Source organism: Nicotiana attenuata, unplaced genomic scaffold (genome assembly GCF_001879085.1).
Source record: "Nicotiana attenuata strain UT unplaced genomic scaffold, NIATTr2, whole genome shotgun sequence".
In the NCBI taxonomy this organism is placed as follows: Eukaryota; Viridiplantae; Streptophyta; class Magnoliopsida; order Solanales; family Solanaceae; genus Nicotiana; species Nicotiana attenuata.
Window position 1 is genome coordinate 158,189 of NW_017672202.1, and position 24,737 is coordinate 182,925.

The following is a 24,737-nucleotide window of genomic DNA, read 5'->3' on the forward strand; positions in this document are numbered from 1 at the left end:
ATTGTGTATCACATGTATATCCATGTATACCTGTGTGTGAGATACATGCGTGATACATGTCTGATACATGTGTCGCAGAAGACTTTTTTGAACTCGATTTAATTACGAATTTTGATGCAAAACCAGTCCAAATCACCTTCAATCTTCCTCAAATTTTGTATATTGACTTATCTATATATTTTCAATGAATTTCAACTATACCCGTTGAAAAAATTCCTTTTTTGCTTAGATTTTTGGAATATTGTATATATTTTTGTATTTCATCACCTTATTTGCTACTCCGTCCATGAAATTTCCTTTCCGTCTTGTATCTAATGTTGCTAATCACGCTTAAAAATATGGAAGGTGATTTTTGCATGTGATTCTTTGAAAGAAAGAACCTTATTATTTGGTGTTTCAATTTTTGTTGGCTTGTTTTGGTAAGTTTATGACTAATGACTAGAGGTTGGTAAGTTGAGATTTATTTGGGACATTTTTATAAGTTTCCCTATTTTTAAACTCTTTCTAATAGTACAGGCCCATACTTGATCCTTTTCCTTTTTACATATTGTGCAAACATAATTCGCTTTCAATTATAATTAACATTAGAAGTCTTTTTTGCCTTTTTTCTAATAAAAAATTGGGGTGCGAGCTAATGAAGTGCTTGTTTGTCTAGCTTTAGTAAGTTTCTTGCCTATTCACTCTCAAATTTGAATAATAATTAAACTTATATTATGGTTTTAGGATATGTAATTTCGTCCAATACCAATTAATAAGCAAGAAAATAAATGAATAAATTAGAGAATAAAATAAATTAAACCAGTATGCTAGCCAGGTTTCGACCTCGACTTGGAGTAGTCTCGAGGTGGGATAGTAAGAATAGTAAATGATAAAACAACTCTGATGAACAGTAAGTGAAATAGCAGGAAAATAATGAATGTATATATTCTTATAAGTGAACAATGAATCCTTACAATGAATGGGATCCCTCTTTATATAATAGAGGAATCCTAAATAAGGTACACTTCTAATTATAGGAAACCATATTACCATCTGATTAACTGTCGTGGATTGATCCGTTCCGAGATTCACGCCACGATCCTGGACCAATCGCGGATATCTTGCCTTTTCTCTTATCAAGCTATACCGATGTCACTCGGAGTCTGTCTCTCTCCGGCCACGATTGACGTCGACCTCGGTCCGAAAAGAGGCTTTGATTCTGGACTCGACGTCCTAGCTCCTTGACGCGACATTCCCACCTCGACCAAAGAATGAAATCGGGTAGCCCCGATTTCTACCGTACACAGATAGTCTCCTTGTTTCTTAGAGTAAAATAATAAGAAATGACTTGAGCCTTGATTTTCCGGAGACCCCGATAATGATGTCATCCCCGTGACGTAAGCGATTGAGGCGATCGAAATGTCCCGTCAGTATAGTTCCCCAAACCATTAATGCATGTCAGTGGACGGTCGGCCACTAGCACCACCGAGCTGTTGCGGTAAATCTATAAATATAGGCTCTATCAAAATTTTACTTTCACCTCAACCAAGTATTCTAGGTTTCTTACTCTCTTCATCTCTTCTCTTTCACCACCCGTTGAGTCGACTTTGTTGGTATTAAGAACACCAATTTTTACCTCTTTCCGCTTCCTTCTACCTGAATTAATGGCGAAAACCTCCCACTACAATATTTTAGGCCTACAACCACCCCTGAGAAGTGTGGCCTAAGATGCCAAGAAGTGTAGCGTTTGGGCAAAGGCAACACTTTACGACTTTAGGCAACGCTTTTTCGGGGGTGGCCTAAAGTACCGTAACCTTTGACTATTGGCCACGCTTTGTAGGTGTTGCCTTAGAAGCCATGCTTTAAAAGTGTGGCCGATACGGTACAAAGGCCACACTTATATTTTCTCATATAGCCACGCTTTTATGACATAAGGCTACACTTATGAAGCGTGATCTTTGTCACGTTAAAGGCTACGCTTACAAAGTGTGGCTTCTAGAGCAACATGACAATCCCTATGGCCACCCTTTTTAAGCGTGGCGATTTTGTCTACACTACAAAATTATTTTTCAAATACTTATATTAGCCACAATTTTGTGGTTAAAAAACTATATTTGTTTGCATCAAATTCTGTTCTCACACACATATATATCTCAAGCATTAAATTAGATAATAAGTAATAGAATAATAATAATTCAAATGCATATACTTAAAATAAATTTCAACAAAGAAACATACTTTGTGTACTGTCAATAGTAATAAAGCACTGTTGGTTTAAGAGTTCACTAGCAAAGACCTCTACAAAACCAAATGTATTCATATTTATAGAATCAATAAAAATAAACATCCCAATTGTTCAAAAGGTCTTCACCATTCACTTTAATGAATCAAATTGATTTGTGACAACCATATCCAATTGCATCATCCGTATTTTCCTACACATTCAAAATAAAATTAAAAATTAGGAAGAAACATATATATAGTATACACCGGAGAAATCATGATTTTGTAAGTTAAGATTGAGGTAATTTTTGAAATTGGGAAATATAATTACCTTTTCAAGATTTGAGGCGTGAGTTGAGCCAGATGAATTTGGTAGATTTTGGCCTCTCATAGCTCGTGCACTACTTGCATCAACTGGTGAATGAATATTAGATCCAACACACCCTTGTATATCATGAAAATCGAGTCCAGGGTTGTTTTTCACCATTTGACTAAAAAAACATCGCATTTTTTCTCTCATCATTTCCTTCATTTCTTCCTTCAGAGAAGTTATTTCATCGGCATGCTTTTGTTTAAGCTTGGTGATTTCTTCATCTTTTTTCGGAGAGCTTGTCATCACCGATCTACCATAGCATCTAACCCGACCAGGCTGCTCCTTTTCAAATACAGCCCTAAATGCATCATCTGCTGTTTCTCTGGAACTTTGACGATTGTGAAGTTCAGACTGTCAAAAAAAATATTATTGCACATCACTTACAAGTCAAGATAGAACGAACACTAATGTGCACAAATCAGATTAGCAGTGCAGAGATTCTACAAAATGTGCACAAATCAGATGTGCTCACAAATCAGATGTGCAAAATGGCAAAATGAGGCCAAATCAGATTCTACAAAATGTGCACAAATCTTCTGTGCATGAGAATGAGGCCACGCATCTGTTAGAATCAGGTTCTCAAGTTGTGAATCAATTAAATGATCGAGAGTGGATAAAGGTAACTCGATCTCATCCATCACTTAATAAAAAGAAAAATCCAGACCATGATAATCAGATTATCATATAATCAGATTTTAAAGTTTTGGCAGTTGTGAAAAATTGATTCATACACATTATAATGTAAAATAACTGAAGGAGGAGGCTGGGATACTGCAGCTGCACCTGTTCCAGTTCCTGTGCCAGATGCTGCCCCTACTGCTGGCGCCACAGGCTGAGAATGAACATGTTTCCTTTAGGAAACTCTTCTTCCCTTCTGGATAAAGAGTAGACATCGTGTGTTCTACAATAGTTTTGTTCATGGCACAGTTAAAGGATTTTGAGTCTTGTGGATCTACTGAATTGTTTAGTCATTGCTAGCACGATTTTTTAGACAATTTCAAAGTGGTTTTGTTATCAAGAGGTGGAAACTATCCAATTTGTTATTAATGCCTTATTCCAAAATGGATAACCAAATTCTCTTTAGGAGGGTTTACTTTATCAAAAAAAAATCAGCTCATAAGCACCGACTAATAGTTCTATTGAACGAACAAAGTAATTTCACTTCCTGGAAGCATTTCTTTTGGTAAAATTAGAGGTGGTAAAATGGTTATAAGAAAACAGTTATCCACCCATATTATCAATCAAAAAATGGATTGGATAATGAATCATTTATAAATAAATTTTACACTGCTCTATTCATGAACAATAAGCTAAAGGTCAATATTTTCCAAAAGAAACTACAGATATGCGTATGGACTTCGTTCAGTTAAAGAAACACATTCATTAAAGAGAAAAAAAATACAATAACAAGACTTAACTTGCAGCATGGCTTACTATTGCAACTTGAGTATCTGTATGAACTTCCTTTCCTTTCTTTGTACGAGTTGTAATAAACATGTCAGACTTTGATGGTTCCTCGTTGTTCTCTTTGGTTGCACGCTACAAATTACATCAAAGAAGATATAAAAAAAATATCACTTTGTTCCGACAAAGTACAAAAAGAAATAAAAGTAAGATTACAAAGTGTCGACTAAATATTACCAATGCCACACGCACTCTTGCAAAATTAATAGGTCCCATTCGATGCCTCCACTTTTATTTTTTCCTGTTTTCAGAATTTAATTGGCACNGCTTCTTTACTAGGTTCTGTTAGATACAACTTAGATCCCTTGTCAGAATATAGTGATGAATAAATATGGAAGGTAACTTTCATATAAAGCTAATCTCATTGTTAATAAGGATTTGATAATTGCTTCTAATTTACTTATACAATTTTCTTGTTGATGGTTCTTGAGAAATGTCATCTTAGAGAGGCTGTTCAAGAAAAAGAAACAGGACTAGATTCCTCAGGTACAAATCAAAATGTAGATCATCAATATAAGATCATATAGCCAATTTTACTGGTTTTTGTACTAGAAGATAACAATAGTACTATGAGCAAAATGCAGTTTTACAAGATGGATCAAACTGGAGCATGGGACAACGACAATTATTCTGTCTCGGACGTGCCCTATTGAAGAGGAGTAGAATTCTAGTACTAGATGAAGCCACTGCATCCATTGACAATGCAACAGATGCAATTCTACAGAAAATAATCAGACTAGAATTCGCGGACTGCACGGTTATAACAGTAGCTCATAGAATTCCAAGTTAAAACACACACACACACACAGAGAAACTCGAACATAATAACAAAGCTCATCGTTTTTATTTTATATACTCAACTACAGCCATATCTTCACTACAACAAAATCAAACTTGTAGAGACAATACAGACATCAAACAGCAAGAACAAGAAAAAAAAAGAAAGATAATAGCAGAAACAGTTATTAGCTGGTTGCAAAAATACCATGAAAATTAAGTCCTTCTGACGCTAAAAATCCTTTTCAAGCAATTCATAAAAGCCAAATAGCAAATACAATAACAAGACTTAACTTGCAGCATGACTTACTATTGCAACTTGAGTATCTGTATGAACTTCCTTCCCTTTCTTTGTACGAGTTGTAATAAACATTTCAGACTTTGATGGTTCCTCGTTGTTCTCTTTGGTTGCGCGCTACAAATTATATCAAAGAAGATATAAAAAAGATATCACTTTGTTCCGACAAAGTACAAAAAGAAATAAAAGTAAGATTACAAAGTGTCGACTAAATATTACCAATGCCACACGCACTCTTGCAAAATTAATAGGTCCATTCGATGCCTCCACTTTGCTTTTTCCTGTTTTCTGAATTCAATTGGCACATAGCCTAACAACAAAGGAAGCATATTAATTAATAAATCAAAAAGGAAAAAAATATATACTACAACAATAGGTAGAAAATGTAGAAATGCACGTTTTAATCTTACTTGGACATGTTCGTCATCCCAATACTCAATCAATTGACGGAACTGAACTTCAGGTATCTCATCGGGACGATTTTGTAGCATTTGTTCAATAGTAGCATTTTTATCAAAATATTTCTTCTTAATATTCATGTTGTGTCGCTTCCAAGCATCACGAAGACCAGTCATTACCCACTTCTCTCCTTCAGCTGGAATTAAGAACTTGGACTGTGCAAAACAATACACACACACACACGCACACACATACGCACACACACACACACACACACACACACACACACACACACACACATATATATATATATATATATATATATATATATATATATATATATATATATATCTTTTCTTATTAGGAAAAATACAAAAAATATATAATTGAAAAATTGATTATTCTTACATTGACATATTCCTACATTCGTCGCTTAATATCCTTTGACACAGCATGCCAACTAGTATTCACCAAGGGGATAAATCTTGGATTCCTTGCAATTGTTCCTAAAAAGTTGGTCAAATCAGACACTCTCTTGTCAGTTGGTCCAACTGCTTGTCCTTTATCAAATGTTACCTCCTCTCTTTCTTCAAAACTTCTTGCATGAATATTCTTACATGTTATTTTTCCTCGAACTCTTTTCTTCTCTGATGTCCCTAGAATGATATAACAAGCAAGACATAAGAAGAAAAAATCAAAATATGTAAAATAATTATAAGGTTTAAGACATACCACCTGCAGCACCATCGATGTTCATATCCTCATCTCCAATAAATTCATCGTCACCAACTTCATCTTGTGAAGCAAAATTATCCAATTCTATTTCACGCTCATCAATAATAGGAGAGGACATAAATCTAACTTCATTTTCTGGGTGATTATCAGGATGTTTTTCACCACCGACTTGTATCCCATATTTTTTTTAGAAACTGATTAACACTCGTCGACGGTAGGACTGAGTTTGTCTTTACCTTTTTTGCAATTTTGTAGCTCTTGAATATCAAGTTGTTTCTCTCCTTCACCTTGTGTTCTTCTAAGCATATGTAAAGTGTTAGGATCTACCTTTGCAGATGATTGGATCATGGATGTGGGCACAGGTAATTTACTCATTCCTTGCTTTTGAATGGGCTCCTCCAATTGAATTGACCTTTGTTTAATTTGCCCTTTACTTGCAATATTATGTGAAGTGTTCAGATCTTCCCTTGAAGACGATTGGATTGATTTGTACACCGGTAATCTATTCCTTCCTAACTTTTGAACTGACACATCGGATTGAGTTAACCTCTGTCGACTTTGTCCTTCTAATGTTGCAGGCATACAATTCTTCCTTTTAACTCCAAGTAATGCATGCTCTTTAGCAGCTTCATCGTTGCGATCACTTGCAAGCTTTTCTCTCTTAATCTGAAATTTTTTTGCTAGTTCAGCACTTGATCGGTATTGGAAATCGAAACCTATATTCTTCATTGGACTTTGAGCTTTGTTTGGATTCGGAACTTTTCTTTTAAGAGCTGCCGCTTGATTCATCCTACATACAAAAAAAAATTACTTTAGCCTAACAACTAGTAAGAATATATGCTTAGAAGAATTTAAATACTATAGTCAATTCCTCAGTCAACCCCCTCCAAATTCAACTCAAGACTGCAGCTAAAATCTAGATGAATTTCAGCCCAAAAGAGACTCACAACTTAACAAAAATCCTTTTCAAACTTTCAGCAGCAGAACTATTTCACCTAAGCAGCTAAAACAGTGCCGAATTTACACGCAAAATACTGCTCAAAGATGCAGAAAATATAGCTGAAACTATGGAGAAACAGTGCAGAAAAACAACAGTCCAATTTAGCAGAGAAAATAGCGGCTCAAACATCAATTGTAACCCAAAAAGAATGGCGTTCCTTTTCCATTAATCAAAAAGTAGCTAATCAAGTAAGTAGCTAAAAAAATTTAACAGAAACAAAATGTATCACATTAGCAAAGATAATAGCTGCTCAAATAGGAGAGTGAAACGTATCACATTAGCAGAAAAAATATAGCTGCTCAAACATCCACTTTACTCCAAAAGAACGAAGTTCCTTTTCTACTAATCAAGTAAGTAGCTAAACGAAATTAAGCAGAAGCAAGATGTATGTATTATATTAGCAGACATAATAGTTGCTCATACAGGAGAAGCAAAATGTATCATATTAACAGAGGTAATATAGCTGCTCAACATCACCTTTACCCCAAACGGAATGAAGTTTCTTCTCCAATAACGAAGCAAGTAGCTAAACAAAATTAACATGGACATATCTTGAATACAATTAACTCTAAAGATAGCTAGTACTACTATACTAAATTTCAATTACTTGCACAGTATAGAAATCACACTCAAAACTCCACACCGTCCTTCTAAATGAAATGGCATCAGAGATAAATCACTGCTATGTGGGAACTCAGAGCACGCCATCAAGGATGGAAATAAGACCTTGTTTAAGTCTTATTAGTGTCTAGATAAGTTCTCAATGAAGCAAGTAAAACTGGCCTTTTACCATTTTCTTATTGATAATATTCATCCAAATGTATTTATGCTTAGCTACTCCGGAAATTTCCCCAAGTTTTCAAACAATAGAAGTCAATTTTTTAAAGCCAGTCAATGTGATATAATTATAGAGAAGCAAGAAACTTTAACATCTCATTCTGTTCATGGTTTATCGGTTTGAATGTACTTTAGAATATATATTTTTCTCTATACGTTCATTCTGTAGCACAAACCGGTTGAAATGTGACGTAAATATATTGACAAGGCCATTCTCTCAAAGCAGAGCTTGAAGAGCTAAAACTGTACGCAAGGTCTACCTGTACTGGTAGAACAGTCATTTAGTTATCTACATGTACTGGTAGAGAGCAGACAACAGTAGGTACCAGTTAAATAGTCGAAGTTTGGACAAACTAATCCGACCCCATCATTAAAAAAATCAATAGTTATCCCTTTTTGCTTGGAGCACTACAATCTAACCAATGAGAGCAGTTCTCTCAGTTGAAATTGACTAAGAATGGACAAACTTCTTCTAAGCATCTTTGGGAAGAAACTGGAAACAGAGGTATTTCCTGTCTCTAGACAATCATACAAAAATCAACAAATCTGCTTTTCCCATTCGAAATATAATGCAGTATGTGCCGAATGAAAAAGAAAGAAAAGAATTCCTAGCATACTAGGCAGATACCAAGTAATGTAATTTTATCTACAGTACTAAGTCTTACATGAACCATACTACAATCAGATACCTGTCAATATCTCTTGGTTCCTCAAAATTGGTTAGTCCAATATCTTCTATGTGTACCACCTGATAATAATAAAAAACAAATATGTATATACGTTAAAACTTGCTCAAATACTCCAGGTAATAGGATAATACAAATTTCGAAGCATAATTTCTACTTACTCACGTTCACTTCTCTATTCAAAACTAGAGGAAATTCTCGATCCACATATGAATAATATGGTTCCTTAGAAGGGACACATTGAATAACCAATCAAGTAATTTCTAGTGATACCAAAAGGGACACATTAAAAATACATGAGCAATAAGATATATGTGCACATCAAAGAAATCGATAAGCAAAAAAATATTCAATATTGAACTTGACGAAATAGACAACATCAATTTAAAACTAAAGCAACAGTCTTTAATGTGTTTCTAGCTATTAATAAAAAAATGGCTAAGCTATTTTCTATTTGAATTAGAAAAAAAACTCATCATGTGTCTTCAAAATCAAACTCTTTATCCGATTCAATTTCAAGTTGTTGTGCTAGAAATCCTTCTGGAGGTACATCAAGAATGGTTGCTGGAGCATCACTCCTTACTAAGGCAACTTCACCATTATCCTCCGGTATAGATGGGCCAGCCAAATATTCAGATGGCTCATTTTCATAACACTGTGGGGCATTAGATTCAAGTTCATCACTTATGCTAAACAAGTCTCTCCGGACAGTCTTCATGACATAATATCTATCTTGATCATATGGATATTGCACATAGAAGCATTGGTGTACTTGAGATACTAGGACAAAAGGCTCGTTCTGATAACATTTACATTTCTTGTTGAAGTAGACATAAGTAAGGCCATAAATATCTTCTTCAACCTCATACCAGTCGCATTTAAATAAGACAACCCTAAAATGGTCATAATAGTCTAACTCAACTATATCAACTATTCTACCATAATAAGTCAAATTCGCGTCAACTGGATTTTTATCTTTTGAGCTTGCAAAACTTGTAGTTTGGGCGACTAATGTAACACCACTATTTTGTGTTTTACGTCTTGCATCACGCTGCCTCACATGGAATCTATATCCATTAATGAAATACCTAGAATATCTTTTAGCAATTGAATTTGGTCCGAAGGATAATTGCTTTATAAGATCAGGCACATCCTCTTTCAAAGAACGATTTTCAAACCATTGAGAGAAGTTTTGACTATGCTTCTTGGCCTTGCTCCATTTAGATCCTCGTCTCTGATTACTAACCTCAACCTCATATTCTCTACACAACAAGTATTTTTATTTGTTAGTAAAATGATAAATAAAGTAATTTAATAACAATCTACATAAATAAATGCTATAAGTGATTAAATAACCTTATATATTCTTGAACCTCATCACAATTGTTCAATAAGTATATATGTGCCTGATTTAGTGACATGTCATCTAAAACAATTGGATCAATCTTTTTCGCTCCTAAAGGACAACCTGTATTAGGGAACAAACTAGAAGATTGTGCATTAATTGAATCATATTCATCATTGTTTCGGGATCGTCGATTAAATCGAGTCTTTACACCTCCATGTAAGTACCTAGAGCATAAAGTCAAACACTCTTCAACCACATATGTCTCAGCAATAGATCCTTCTGATTAATTTCTGTTGCGAACATATGATTTTAATGTACACATATACCTTTCAGGAGGATACATCCATCGATTTTGAATCCCAACCTTACCTCATTTTCCAAATGAATAGGCAAATGAATCATTATATCAAAAAAAGTTGGAGGAAAAATTCTTTCCAATTGATTCATTGTTTCTCTAATCTCTACTTCCAAGCAATCTAGCTCTTCCATTGTGATAACTTTTTGACATAAACGGCGAAAGAAAGAACTGAGACGAATCAAATGGATAGCAACATGATCAGGAAGAATGCTTTTAACTGGTATTAGCAACAAGTAATGTAACATGAAGTGGGCATCATGGGTTTTATAACCGGATAATTTTCTTTCATCTAGCTGAACACACCTGGATATGTTGGAAGCACTACCATCAGGTAGCTTTGCTGTCTTTAAAACACCACAGAAAACTCATTTCTCACCATTGGTCATTGAGAAGCATACTTTTGAAAACTTTGTTCTCTTGCCATCCTTGGTATCCTTTGGTTGAAGGTTCTTCCTAATGCCCATCTCTTTCAGATCTTTACGAGCATTTGTATGATCCTTTGTCTTGCCAGGAATGTCCAAAATAGTTCCAATTATATTATCCACTATATTTTTCTCTATATGCATTACGTCAAGGTTATGACGTAACGAGTTGTGCTGCCAATAAGGTAATTCAAAAAAAATTGACCTTTTTTTCCAAGAACCATCATTTGTTCTCTTTCGCTTCTTCCCAAACACATTGTTAAAATTCTGTAAGCTATTAAGCACATTTGTTCCCTTTAATAAAGGCGGAGGAGGCCTAAATTCTATTTTTCCATTGAAGACCTTTTATTAGATCTCCAAGGATGATCCATAGGCAAAAAAACACGATGATCCATATAACACATTTTTCGACTATGTTTAAGATAACGAGAATTAGTGCCATAATTACAACAAGGGCAAGCCAACTTTCCCTTTGTACTCCAACCGGATAACATAGCATATGCAGGAAAGTCACTGATTGTCCATAAAAGAGCTGTTCGCATTTGAAAGGTTTGATCTCTTGAAGCATCATATGTTTCTATCCCGGACTCCCACAAAACATTTAAATCTTCTATTAATGGTTGTAAATAAACGTCAATGTTATTTCCAGGTGATCGTGGCCCAGGTATAAGCAAAGAAAGCATACAGTACTCTGGCTTCATGCACATCCAAGGAGGCAAATTATACACCATTAAAATAACTGGCCATATGCTATGAGATATGTTCATGGTCCGAAATGGATTGAACCCGTCACTTGCTAAGCCAAGTCTCAAATTGCGAGAATTCCTTGCAAATTCTGAATGCAAGCTATCAAAGTCTTTCCATGCTTGCCCATCAGCAGATGCCTTAACTTTCCATCTTTAGAACGCCCCTCGTCATGCCACCTCAATGTATCTGCAGTCTTTGAGCATATAAATAGCCTTTTAAGTCTAGGAATTAATGGAAAGTGTCTCAAAATTTTCACTGGAACACGATAGCCTTTTTTGGAAGCCTCAAGCTCGCTATCTACTTCATCGCTATCTACTTCAGGATATTTAATATATCGAGAAGCTCCACATACATGAAAATATTCATCATCCTTATGGTCATTCCTAAATAGCATGCAATCATTGGGACATGCATCAATTTTTTCATAATCAAGACCGAGATCCTTTACCATAGATTTGGCTTTATTGTAGGATATAGGAATGTTCAAGTTAGGCATCGCCTCTTTTAATAGCTCTAAAAGAGAAGTGAAAGACGCATTGCTCCATCCATGTAGACACTTCAACAAATACAGACGGATTGTAAAAGATAATCTAGAGAATCCTTTACAACCCGGATATAGTTCTTGGCTTGCCTCGTCAACTAAGTTATAAAATTTTTTGGCATCTTCATTTGGGCCTTCATACACTCCACCAGCATGTGCAACATTTCTAAATTGATCATTCAACAACCCATCAATATCATCGTAAGAGTAAACATTATCATCCATGTCACAATTAACATTCATCGAAATTTCCTTTTCCCCATGATTAATCCATCTTGTATAACCTTGAACAAACTCATAACATATTAGATGGTCATACACTACATTCCTTCGAGTCCAACGAATATTACAACACTTTGCACATGGGCATTGAATTTCTTCGCCTTGAGGATCTCCATAAGAGTAAGCAAAATCTAAGAAAGATTGAACACCCTCGATATAGTCTTTGCTATACCTTGGTAAATCCATCCACTCCTTGGATGGAACATTTGAATTCCTAAAAAATAAAATTTATTAGATCTTCAAATATATAATCATTTAAGCATTAATTATATGGTAAAACTAAATCCTAAATGTCAAGAATAAATCTGTAAAATCATGTGTTGTAAAATAATAGGACTTTCTTACCTAGTCATGAAACTTAAGCTAAGCCAAATACAACTTTAAGTCCACCGCAAATCTTCCCGAGCGTGACTTATCTTCTTGGATAAAAAAAGTAAAATTAGGATCCACAAAACAAAGACAGAAAGTAATAAAATTCTAAACCAAGTTTTTCATGAAGATAATATAATAGTTCTGCGCACCAAAAAGTTTCATGTGCACTTTGGCAAGTATAGTGACACCTAAAAGGTATTTGGTTCGTACAAATATTATATAATTAAAAGAAGTTAAGATATAAAAATCTAACTAGCTATTTCTGATTTCTTCAACTCAAAAGAAGAAACTCCAGAACTAGTCATGTTTTAAAATTACTAAAAGGTAACTTTGATAGAACAATTTACCACATTACATTTTGACAGAACAATTTGCAACCATAAATAACTAAGATCTATGAACTCTTGTACTTAAAAAATAATCATTTTACCGAAAAAATTTAGTTCATTTCCACAATCAAATTGCCAGGGGGCAATCACTGCATCCTAAGAATATCAACCATTCTGCATCTAATAACTACCAACCAAATTGCTGGGATTAAGGAAGGAAAACATATCAACTACCAGAAATAAGGATATTATTCAGGAACAAACAAACCCACCCATCAAAAGCCTGGTTTCCATTGGGTTGGCTGTGGAAAACACAACGCTAACACAACCCACATATGTATCCTAGATCATGCATACTCCAAATTAGAATTCAGAATGTAAGTTTTACCAAATTACTCAAACACAACGCTAACTCTTATCCAATATACTTTTTATTCATATGAGCTAATATTAACCTTCTCACAACAAAATCTTAAGCTTCCCAGTGAGAGATACATATATTTTACAAAACAATCACAAAATAACAAGATATTACATAATATCGAAATGGAACAGGTTCTAAGCTTGAATATAGCCACCATAGCAGTTGACATGGAAAGCTTAAAATCAATCGAGTCGCACATAATCGAAGGAAATTAAAGCAATAAAAAAGATATATTGTTGACCAAGTCAATTTGCAACAAAAAAAAGGTATCTACACATACCTAAATTGAAGAACATACAAAATCTTAGCTTGCCAAAAACGATGAATGTTTGGATGTCATTCTTTAGTTTGGTGTTTATTTGTGTCTCCCTTTTATATTTGAATTTTTCACTGAAAATTAGCAAAGAATAAGCTTCACAACTGGTTTTACATTTTTGGTTCAAAATTTCAGATCAAAGAATCTATTATGCTATTTGTGTAGTATCTAAAAATTTGATCACATGTTGTTTCTCTTTTCATGATGTCATTGTTTTTGGTCCACATTGATATCCCGAATTTTCTTGATGCGGAATTATATCTAACCAAGTCAACTAAAAGTGAAAACTTTGGTTGACAATCCAATACCAAATTAGTGTAGTTCACTCAAGGTTGTTAAATTGATACTTTGATCAAAACGGTACATCTAAAACTTCTTTTCATATATGTTGGCTGCAAATTTACCAATACTCATCAGAATTACCAGATTGATCCCTTGTTGTAAAATTAAAGGATCATAAGTGTTGTGAAGAGCGTGAAGCGAGGAAAAGCGACAACCCCCATTTCGCTTAAAGCGAGAAGCGAGAAGCAAAGCTCTCGCTTTTTTTAAGTGAAGCGGAATTTTAAAAAAAAATATTAAAATAAATTCTGTTAAGAGGAAGGGGAGTATACCATTCTGTTAAAAACTGGACAGCATAAAAACAGTGAAAGAAGAACTGGACAGCATTTCAATGAAGAGGAGAAAACTGAGAAAGAAGAATCGAAGGGAAAAAAATTCGCCAGCATTTCGCTGCTATTTGGACGCTGAAATAGTGAAAGAAGAAGAAGAAGAAGAAGAAGAAGTAGTAGTAGTAGTAGAAATAGAAATCACATACCTGTTGCTGCTGGTAGTATGTTAAGTTGAAAGTGTACAAGACTTGGAACCCTGGTCGCCTCTTTCTCTCTATTGCTGCTGGTTGTGTTCTTTAATAAAAGAACACCTTTCTTTTTTAATTAAATAGATTGGAAGGTGTTTAAAATAGAGAAGCGCTCGCTTCGGACGCCTCACTTCTCTTCGTCGCTTCTTGCTTTTCAGTGCGAAGCGCACGCTTTTGCCTACCTGAGTCGCTTCATATAGCAAAAGCGGTCATAGGGTCGCCTCGCTTCGCTTCTCGCTTTAAGCGAGGAAACGACTGCTTTTCACAACACTGAGGATCATATTCTTATTATGTTTGAAGGAATCATTTGCAACGTTTGATGCATGCCAACAATATGTAATGGTTATTATCAGTTAAACAATACTGCATATTTGGAAAATCTAAGACTGTTTTAATACTTTGGAGATAAGCATCACTGCAGGATAATAGAAACAATAAATCAAGGAAAAACTGAATTTGAAACTAAAAGCTAACCATCAATTGAATGAAAGAGCCAGTTCAATCTATTTAAGACATGACGGGTCCAATGAACAATCTATTGAACACGTTATACGCTAAGAAACTTTTGTGATGAATTAACATTGGCATTTCAGAGCTCACTCATGCAGTTGCGGGGTAAGAAAGAACCTATGATATTCACTAGTTTAGCTAAGTATATTTGAAGCTAGAAGGCTACTGAACTTTCTCAGTATTGGAACCATGCTTTACTGTTCCAGTAACAGTTATCTCAAGTCATGCCATAACCCTGGATTGAACAATAATGATGAACAGTTCTGGAATGTAAAGGCAAAATATACAAATATAACCTCGGGGACCACTTAATTATTGATGATAAATCATCTGACTTATCACAATAAAGGAAGATATAAATTCTTTGCTAACCTATGTCGCACTTAACACATTTTAATTTCTCTTCTGTTTAGGAAAAAAATGAAAAAGAAGTTAGCAGATCAAGGGCACAAGCAATGTGCTACTCTACAAGACTTTTGTGCTATTCAAAACAAGAGCTTCTCTATCGTACATTGTTTAGATGACATTTAATTTACAGTTGATGTTTCAGGGTCAGTACCTGCGCAAAACTACAGAACTCATCAATGCATTTTGTGAAATGAATCCAGTTTCAGGCCATTTATAGGACTGCTGAGAAGTTGCAGGAACAATGTATTCCCAATAGACATTACCACCTTGTCGGCACTAATTTTCTTGTAACAACAACAGTGTCACCTACAACAATAATCCCATAACCAAGAAAGAGAGCCCATAAACTTGAAATGTTGGTAGTCATTATTGTCTAAAATATTTTCGTAAGTTTGTTTTTAAACTTATTGTTTTTTTAATTCTATGGTTTCCCCTGATGTTTACAGATTCTACTTTTATTACAAAAGTTGAATCTACTAAGAAGTCAGTTGTTTCTAAATTGGTCGACAAATGATCGGGCACTAACATGGAAACTAGAAGTGCAGCACATCAGTCATATTTTACTAACAAACTCAACTGCTGAGTAGGGTTTATGAATCTGCAACAGAGTTTGCAATATTTTGTAACTCCAGAACAAAAAGATTTCATAAACTTATTATTACAACCCCTACACCTTCCTCCGCTCCCCCCCCCCCCCCCCTCCAATATATCACTAAGAATCTCAAATATTCAAAAGAATGAATGTTGTACCAGACACTTCTGGTATTTTGAGGCGCGACTGACATGGTAAAAGAACAAATCAGCCTAAGACGTATTGTACGTCAGATTAATCAACAGGAATATGACAATCAAAAGATAACAAAGCTGATTTGTAGAATTAGGCGGCTCACAAATCTGCTAGGATTTTAAAATAAATCACTAATCTTGGAGACTAGAAGAGGAATAATTAATTTATAGTTCATTCTTTTCTGGAATAAGTATCAAATTAGATATGAAACTACAGCAATCAGAGACCATAAGATGGTAAAATATTGAAATAGAACAGCACCAACCTGAGATTGGAAGAATTCCCGTTTCTCTAGCTTTATAAATTTCTTCAATCTGGAACGAGGAGGGCGAGAAGATGCAAAACAGTACCTAAGAGAAAGGGGAAACGGAATTCTTCCTTTGAGACGATACTTTGAAAACAAAAACACTACCCAAAGTAGGGTGAGAAGGTGCAGAAATTAAGAGTACCTAATCTTCCCGGGGCAGAAATTAACAGTACCTAATCCTGAAGATTCAGTATCCACAATTGAAGCCAGAAACCCTAACTAATGTATCCACAGAGATGTTAGCGATGGAGAGAGATCTTTTTGTCCTTTTGAAATTGAAAAAATAATATTTTACCTAGAGTATATCGGAGGGAACATTATATGTTTTGGAGGGAATATTATATTTTAGCCAAATATTTTGTTGGACTTTTAGAGCACATTTATAAAGTGTTGCTTTTTCAATTATAATAAGAGCACGCTTAAAAAGAGTGTCACATACTCAAGTAAATGTTGCCAATTATTTTATAATTTAGCAACGTTTAATAAGTGTGGCCTAATAAATTAAAGAGCATATTTTACAAGCGTAGCCAAATTTTCAGTAGCCAAAAGCTCCATACAAAGGCCACCCCTTAAAAGTGTACCCAAATATATTTTTGGGCACACTTTTAAGGCGTTGTCTAAAACTAGTGTGGCGTTAGACCATAATTATTATAGTGATTCCAAGAAAGTTAAAAAAAGTAGCTCATAGTTTAGCTAAATTTTCTATTTCTTTGTTGAAGGACATCTCCTCGGAGAAGTTTTTCCCAACTTGGGTTGTCCAGGATGCAAAGAGTACATTTGAACTTTGTTGTTCGTTGATGCAGTAATATGAAGTCTTTGTTTTGGAGAAAAAAAAAAGTAGCTCATTTTACTCCAAAAAGTAATTGCTCAGCTAGATGTGTCAAAATATTGATATACAATAATAAATTTAAGGCGGGCCCCACATTGACAAAATAGCCTTCAAAAATACAACTAGATGTGTGAGACGATAAATTAAACGGAAAAGGTCATGATATATTCTTTTATTATTAGAAATTATTCAAAATTACACTGTGTTATATTATTGGATCAAAAGAACCCCTACCGTCTTACTATTCAAACATATATACCCTTAACTTGACGGACTGAACATTTGGCACGCATCCACGGTTGTTGATCCATTTGGTCTTAAATTAGACCCGACTCGCTCCATTACCCGGTACTCGATCCATTAAATTTGATCCACATAGTATAGATTACTCTTTTTATTAAATATTAAAATAAAAATTTAATTAAATTTGACGCGCCATTGTTAAAAAATATAAATTGTTCTTTAGATTAAATGATACAACAACTCTCTCAAACAATGAGTCAATAAACACAGCAATTACTACCAAAATCAAACATTACAATTTCAAGAACAACGACTCAATTTTCATACTTCTTTTTTAGTCATAGATTGAGTTCAGATGTTATACCATTAAAATATAAATAAATGTACAATAAACCTCTAATTCTTTCAACAATTTCATACAAACTGAAGGGAAATCATACAAGCCGAATACTCTACTTCTTCTGGGTGACTTTCTTCTCTTAGGAGAAAGCACATTCATTTAAAGTAGGAATTGTCATAATCTGTGACAACCCAGTTGTAGGTATTAAAGTTGCTTCCTCTGATTCAAGCCCCTTCAAAAATCCGTGCAAAAGAAATTGCTACGATTGAAAAGAAAATCTTCAATTTCTTCTTGACCACAGAAAAAGAGTTTAGATTTTTTTTTCTTGGAATTCGAGTGAATGTAGCCCAACTCGAGAATTGGGTCGAGAAGCACAAAAGGATTTGGAAGAAGAAAAATGTTAGTAGAATGTGAAAAAAAATTGGGTCAAAAAATCAAATAGACCCATTTTGTCTTCTTCAAATTTCTCAAAATTCTTATAATGGTGTTTTCTAATTTCTTCAGCAAATCAATATTCCAGCATTGTACTCATAATTATAGGCTCAAACATTAATAATAAATATTTTCACCAATATTTATTGACTTCTTTTTTAGATCTAGATTCAAACCCAAAGCTTCAATATGTCATAAATAATGAGTTTCGATTTTTATCATCAACTTCTTTAACAAACATCAGTATAATTTAGATCTAAGCACAACAAACAATACAAAATTAGATTTCTATAATTTAAACCCCAATATGTCATAAATAATGAGTTTCGATTTTTATCATCAACTTCTTCAACAAACATCAGTATGTTCAAGCATTAAGCTTGAACATGACCATAGCTTCCACATTCAAAATATTTTCCATCATTTTGTCTTGTTCATTGTATTGTTTGGTTCTTCTAGATAACATCCTTCCCTTTTTTGTGTTTTTGCATCTTCTCATCAATCCATTCATATGTCTCGAAACCATGGAAATTTCTTCTTCAAGAGCTTCTGCTTTCATCATTAATATCGTTCTCAGGTCCTTCAGTTGTAGTTTTGAAGGCAACTGTTTTCTTCTTCTATTCCTAATGCTTTTTCTTAAAAAGTGTTTTCTCAAATGCTATGAGATCTCCACATAGTTCATCATATGACAGTGTAACGACCCGGCCGGTCGTTTCATGAGTTACCACTCCGTTTTCCCTATTCTGCTTCTTTGTGTGTTGTTCAGCTTTATTTCATTATATCGTGTTGGTAGGTTCGGGTTTGGAGTAGTTTTGGAGTGTTATGATACTCGCACAATGAGTATTTCCGTGCAGTGTGAAATGATATTGTTTTGTTAGTTATTACCGTGAAAAAAATAATGGAAGTTGGATTCTTCTTATGATTACTCATTTATTAAGCACTTACATGCCCTTTACATTGGTTTCTATTAATGTTTGTTGTTTGGGTGATGCCTTCCGTTTGAGTTTCGTATGAAATTACCTTGGTGTTTTCCTTTTGGTATATTACTATTATAGTTATACCTTGTCTGTTAATGTTACACATATGCTTTTTCTTGATTCACTTCTGCCACATGTCCTCTTCGCATCCATGCATTTACTTGTTATTAGTCTAAACCTATACCGGCCTCTAATTATCACGTGAATTACTTGTTAAATGCCTTAATCTGCTACGTGTCTTCACTTACAACATGCTTTCACTTATTACATGTCTTCACTTACTATATTCTTTACTTATCATATGCCTTCACTTATTAAACGTCTTTACTTGCTACACGTTTTTACCTGCTACATGATTTCATATTGAATGCCTTCATTTGTTCCATGTTCTTACTTGACAAACATCTTGGCTCTTTTCATCACATACTCTCCTTTACTTAATTGGATTGAGGGATTATTATATTGGTTGTGTGTTATGCTTTGTGGAAGCTTTTTCCTTATATGTGGGAGACTAGCTTAGGGATATGGTGCTGCTCATCTTCTTGGTTTGGATTTGTATTCCCTAGCTGAATTTTGCATGTTCCTTTTCTTGGTGTTACGTGTGAACTTTCCCATGCTTGGTTGTTGTAGAGTAGTTACATATGAACTTATGATATTATATGTGGTATCGGGTTGCACGTCGCAACAGTATTTATTGATATTGGGATCGGATTGCATGCCACAATAGTGTATATTAATATTGGGATCGGGTTACATGCTGCAACAGTATTTATTGATATTGGGATCGGGTTGCACACCGTAACAGTATTTGTTGATATTGGGATTGGGTTACACGCGGCAACAGTATTTATTGATATTGAGATCGAGTTGAATACCGCAATAGTGTTTGTAGTAGGATTGAGTTGCAAGCTGCAACAGTGTTTGTTAGTGATGTTTGGCTATAATCCCTGCACGTGCTTCATGGTTATTGCTTCTTTCGTAGAGAATGGTTATCAGGTTATGACTTGTTTGCCATAAATGTGAACTTGCTCCATAGATCTACAGTTGATGCTCTTACTGTTTTTCAATCTCTCTCTCTCTTACCTTGTTTTTTCTGCTTATTATTTGCACAGGTACATATTAAGTAAATATCTTAACTTAAAATCTCGCCACTACTTCACCGAGGTTAGTCAAGATACTTACTGAGTACATGGGGTCGGTTGTACTCATGCTATACTTCTGCACCTTGTGCGTAGATCTTGGAGCTACATAGCTGTGGAAGATGAAACCTTGCACTGAAGATGTTCCAGCATTCCAGATTCAAGTTGTAAAGACCCGACCAATAGTTTTGCTTTCTAGATCCCCCTTCCCCTAAATAACACTACTCGTATGTGCTTTAATTGTTTTATGACTTGCGGGGATGGTTAGTTTGGTTTGAAAAGGTTCTGATTGAAATCAAAACACTTAGTTCCTTAATAGTGGCATAAAATGATTAAGTTTGACTTGAGTCAACGTTTTGAGTAAACGACCTCGGAGCTAACATATGATGCTTCCAATAGGTTTGTATGATGATTTTGGTGTCTTGGGCGTATGTTCGGATCAGGTTTCGGATGACCTGGGAGCATTTTAGCGCATAATGTTGAATATTGGTGCATTGAAGGTTTTCAAGTTCTTTAAATTTAGTTTGAAGTAGGTTTTGGTGTTATCGAGGTCAGTTTGGAATTCCGAGCCTGGGAATAATTGTGTATGGTAATTTGTGACTTGCAAGCAAAATTTGGTGTCATTCTGAGTAGTTTAGGTATGTTTCGGCGCATTCGAAGTAATTGGAAGAACTAGAAGTCAATAAGTTGATTTGATTTGGTTTGGGGTTTGATTCTTAGTTTTGATGTTATTTTAGCATTTCGAGGGTTTGAGCGAGTCCGTATTATGATTACGAACTTGTTCGTATATTTGGACGAGGCTCTGGGGGCCTCGGGTGCTATTCGGACGGTGTGTGGAACATGGTTGAACTTGGAAGGAGGGCCAAAGCAGCAAGGGTTCTGGTGAAATCGCACCTGCGAAGAATCTGCTGCAGGTGCGAGCTCATAGAAGTGAGCCAATGACCACAAAAATGGCCTGGCATGGACTGGCCAGTGGTAATAGAAGCGGAGTAGGAACCGCACCTGCGAACACGTAGGTGCGAGGAAGTTGATCGCAGAAGCGGAAGGTTGCTGGCCAGCCTAGGTTTGTAGGTGCGACACATTGGCCGCAGAAGCGGGCTCGCAGAAGCGATGCTCTGCCGGTAGAAGCGAGAATGGAAGATCTGGGCATGGTCCGCAGCTGCGGCGATTTTCTCGCAGAAGAGGAGCCGCAAGCGCCGTAGTGTAATTGCAGGTGTGAAACCACTGAAGCTAGTAAGGTTCATTTAATGTCGAGACTTAGGCTTTTTGGTTCATTTCTTTCACTTCTTGGATGATTTTAGAGCTCTTTGAGGAGGAGTTTTCACCTAGCACTTTGAGGTAAGTAATTTCTATACAAGATGAGTTTAATACATGCATTTTGGGTTGATTCTTAACACAAATTGTAGAAATTGTGGGTTTAGTTGAAAAAACTTCAGTTTTGATAAAAATAGGATTTAACCACGAAAATAATTATGGAATTGGGTAGAAATGATATATTTGAGTTCGTGAGGTTATGAGTAGCATTTATCTTCCAAAAAATTTCGAAATCAGGGTTGGGTAATTTCTCTAATGGCTTAATTTTGAACTTGTGATTGTCTATTGATTAATTATATAACATTTGGCTAGTTTCGGATTGATTGGCACCAAGTTGAGGCTTTAGAGCGGTTTGTGGACCGGAAGTGAGCTTGAGAACGAGATAAGTCTTTTGCCTAACCTTATAAGAGGGAACTCATATCCTTAGGTGTTTTGTTGTGTATTACTTTTGTGAGGAGCTATGTACGCACGAGGTGACGAGAGTCCGTGTGTAGCTATATTCCATGATATATCCGGGTAGTCGCAGATTCACATCATGCTTAAATTGTACCATTGTGTTTATTATGCATATAAATTGTCTTGAATAGAGCTGAGACAAGGATTTTACAAATTTTTGATTTAGATTTCTTATTTTAGGAAGAACTAAGGAATAAATAAAAACTCTGAGAAATCCATTTTCTCTCGCGTCGCAAGTGCTTCTGTAACAACCCGAACTGTCATTTTGAGCTCTAGCGCGTTGTTTAGCAGGTTGAGACCCAGAGTAGCTTCACTTCAGGTATTGTGACTTGCATGCGTGGTCGGAATTGAATTTCGGAAAGTTCATAGTTGATTTGGAAAGGAAATTCTTATTTCTGAAGCTTTAAGTTGGAAGAACTGACTAAAGTGTGATATTTGAGTAAACGACCTCGGAATCGGGATTTGAAGGTTCCAACAGGTTCGTATGATGAATCTCGACTTGGGCGTAAGTCCGGATTTGGTTTTGGATGATTCGGGAGCGTTTCAGCGCCTATTTTGGAAGAATTTCATTAATTTGGGTTGAGGTGTATTTCAATGTTATCGATGTCAGTTTTGGATTCTGAGTCTGGGGATAGCTCCGTATGGTGATTCTTGTACTGGGAGCGCGTTCGAAAGTGGATCTGGAGGTTCGTAGGTCATTTCGGGGTCATTTGGTGAAAGTTATAAATTTGAAGGCTTTTGAGAAGTTTGACCGGGAGTGGACTTTTTGATATCGGGGTCGGATTCCGATTACGGAAGTTGGAGTAGGTCTGTAATGTCGAATGTGACTTGCGTGCAAAATTGGATGTCAATCAGACGTAATTTGATAGGTTTCGGCTTCGAATGTAGAAATTAGAATTTCTTAGTTTCATTAGACTCGAATTGGGGTGTGATTCGTGTTTTTAGCGTTGTTTGATGTGATTTGAGGCCTTGACTAAGTCATTGATATGTTTTGAGTCTTGTTGGTATGTTCGGACGGGCTCCCGCGGGACTCGGGTGAGTTTCGGGGTGGTTTCGGGCCATTTCTAAGCCATTTTTAGCTGCTGGTTTTCGGCTACAGCAGTGTGCTACACGATCGCGGGGAATTGGTCGTGATTGCAATGAGTAAAATGGGAGAAATTGGCCAGTGATTCGCGTTCACGGAAGGCCTTTCGCGATCATGTAGAGGAAATTTTCTGCTGCACTTACCCGACTTTGGAAGCTTGTATCTTGCAATCTACAAGGAACTTGTAGATGCTCGAAAAATAAAAGTTGTAGCCCTTTGTGTCTAGTTTTCAGAAAATCAAACCATTTGGAATTTGGAGTTGTGTACCAAATGTTATGAGTGGTACACTACAGCCTATTTGGGAAGAGATTGGAAATCGTGAAGAAAAAGTTTGTGTTATACAGGGCTGACTTTGAAAGATTATATCTCGTAATACATAAGGAACTAGGAGATTAGAAAAGTATAAAAGTTGTAGTCCTTGGAGTCTAGTTTTCAAAAAGATAAACCATTTAAAATTTAGAGTTTTGTAAAAAAAGTTACGACCATTATACTAGAGGCTGTCTGGAAAAGCTGGGCATTTGTTCTTTGCGATTGTGAAGCATTTCCAGCGATCGCAACGGGCAAATTTTGGGCTGAGAAATGTTGTGCTTCGCGATCGCGAAGCATTTTCCTGGATCGCGAAGAGTAAATACCTGGGCAGAAGCTATATTTCGAGATTTCGGCCATTTCTAACATTTGGAGCTATGGAGCTCGGATTGAAGCGATTTTTTAGGCGATTTTTACCATATGGATTGGGGTAAGTGTTCTACATCTGAAAGTAATTATACTTCATGATTCTATTGTTATATTTATCATGTATTTTGGATTTAAATGGAAGAAATCAAGTCTTTTGCAAAACTTTTCAAGAACGAAAATTTAAGATTTAGAGGTCAAGTTGTTATCGGAATTTGATAAAATTGGTATGGTTGAACTCGTATCTGAATGGGTTGTCCGATTTTATGAGTTTAATCGGGTTCCGAGATGTGGGCCCCACCGCCAACTTTTCGAGCGGAGTTGAGAAATTTTATAAATTGTTAAATTTCAAGCATTGGAGTATATTTTTAATTAATTTGCACGTTGTTTGACTAGTTTCGGATTGAACGGCACCAAGTTAGGGCTTTAGAGCGAAATTGTGACTGGAAAGTGGACTTTATGACGAGGTAAGT

At 35.5% G+C, this 24,737-nt stretch overlaps 2 protein-coding genes across 2 annotated transcripts; both read right to left on the reverse strand.

Annotated features, from left to right (window-relative positions):
* Nucleotides 1-2,282: 2,282 nt before the first annotated feature.
* LOC109212287 lies at nt 2,283-3,468 on the reverse strand. Its single transcript, XM_019375920.1, has 4 exons — nt 3,348-3,468; nt 3,094-3,215; nt 2,534-2,926; nt 2,283-2,414 (listed from the first exon to the last, which is right to left on the reverse strand). Exons 1-4 carry the CDS (start codon nt 3,466-3,468, stop codon nt 2,367-2,369), a joined length of 684 nt encoding a protein of 227 aa, XP_019231465.1. The 3' UTR covers nt 2,283-2,366.
* An 8,239-nt stretch (nt 3,469-11,707) lies between these two features.
* LOC109212288 lies at nt 11,708-12,890 on the reverse strand. Its single transcript, XM_019375922.1, has 2 exons — nt 12,815-12,890; nt 11,708-12,683 (listed from the first exon to the last, which is right to left on the reverse strand). The coding sequence occupies exons 1-2, from the start codon at nt 12,820-12,822 to the stop codon at nt 11,708-11,710; spliced, it is 984 nt and encodes a 327-aa protein (XP_019231467.1). The 5' UTR covers nt 12,823-12,890.
* Nucleotides 12,891-24,737: the final 11,847 nt, after the last annotated feature.

Coding starts and splice junctions, on each gene's coding strand:
- LOC109212287 (XM_019375920.1), bottom strand. CDS start 3,468: ATGTCTACTCTTTATCCAGAAGGGAAGAAGAGTTTCCTAAAGGAAACA. Junction 2,927..3,093: donor AGAAGATTTGTGCACATTTT/GTAGAATCTGAT, acceptor TTTTTTTGACAG/TCTGAACTTCACAATCGTCA. Junction 2,415..2,533: donor ACGCCTCAAATCTTGAAAAG/GTAATTATATTT, acceptor TTGAATGTGTAG/GAAAATACGGATGATGCAAT.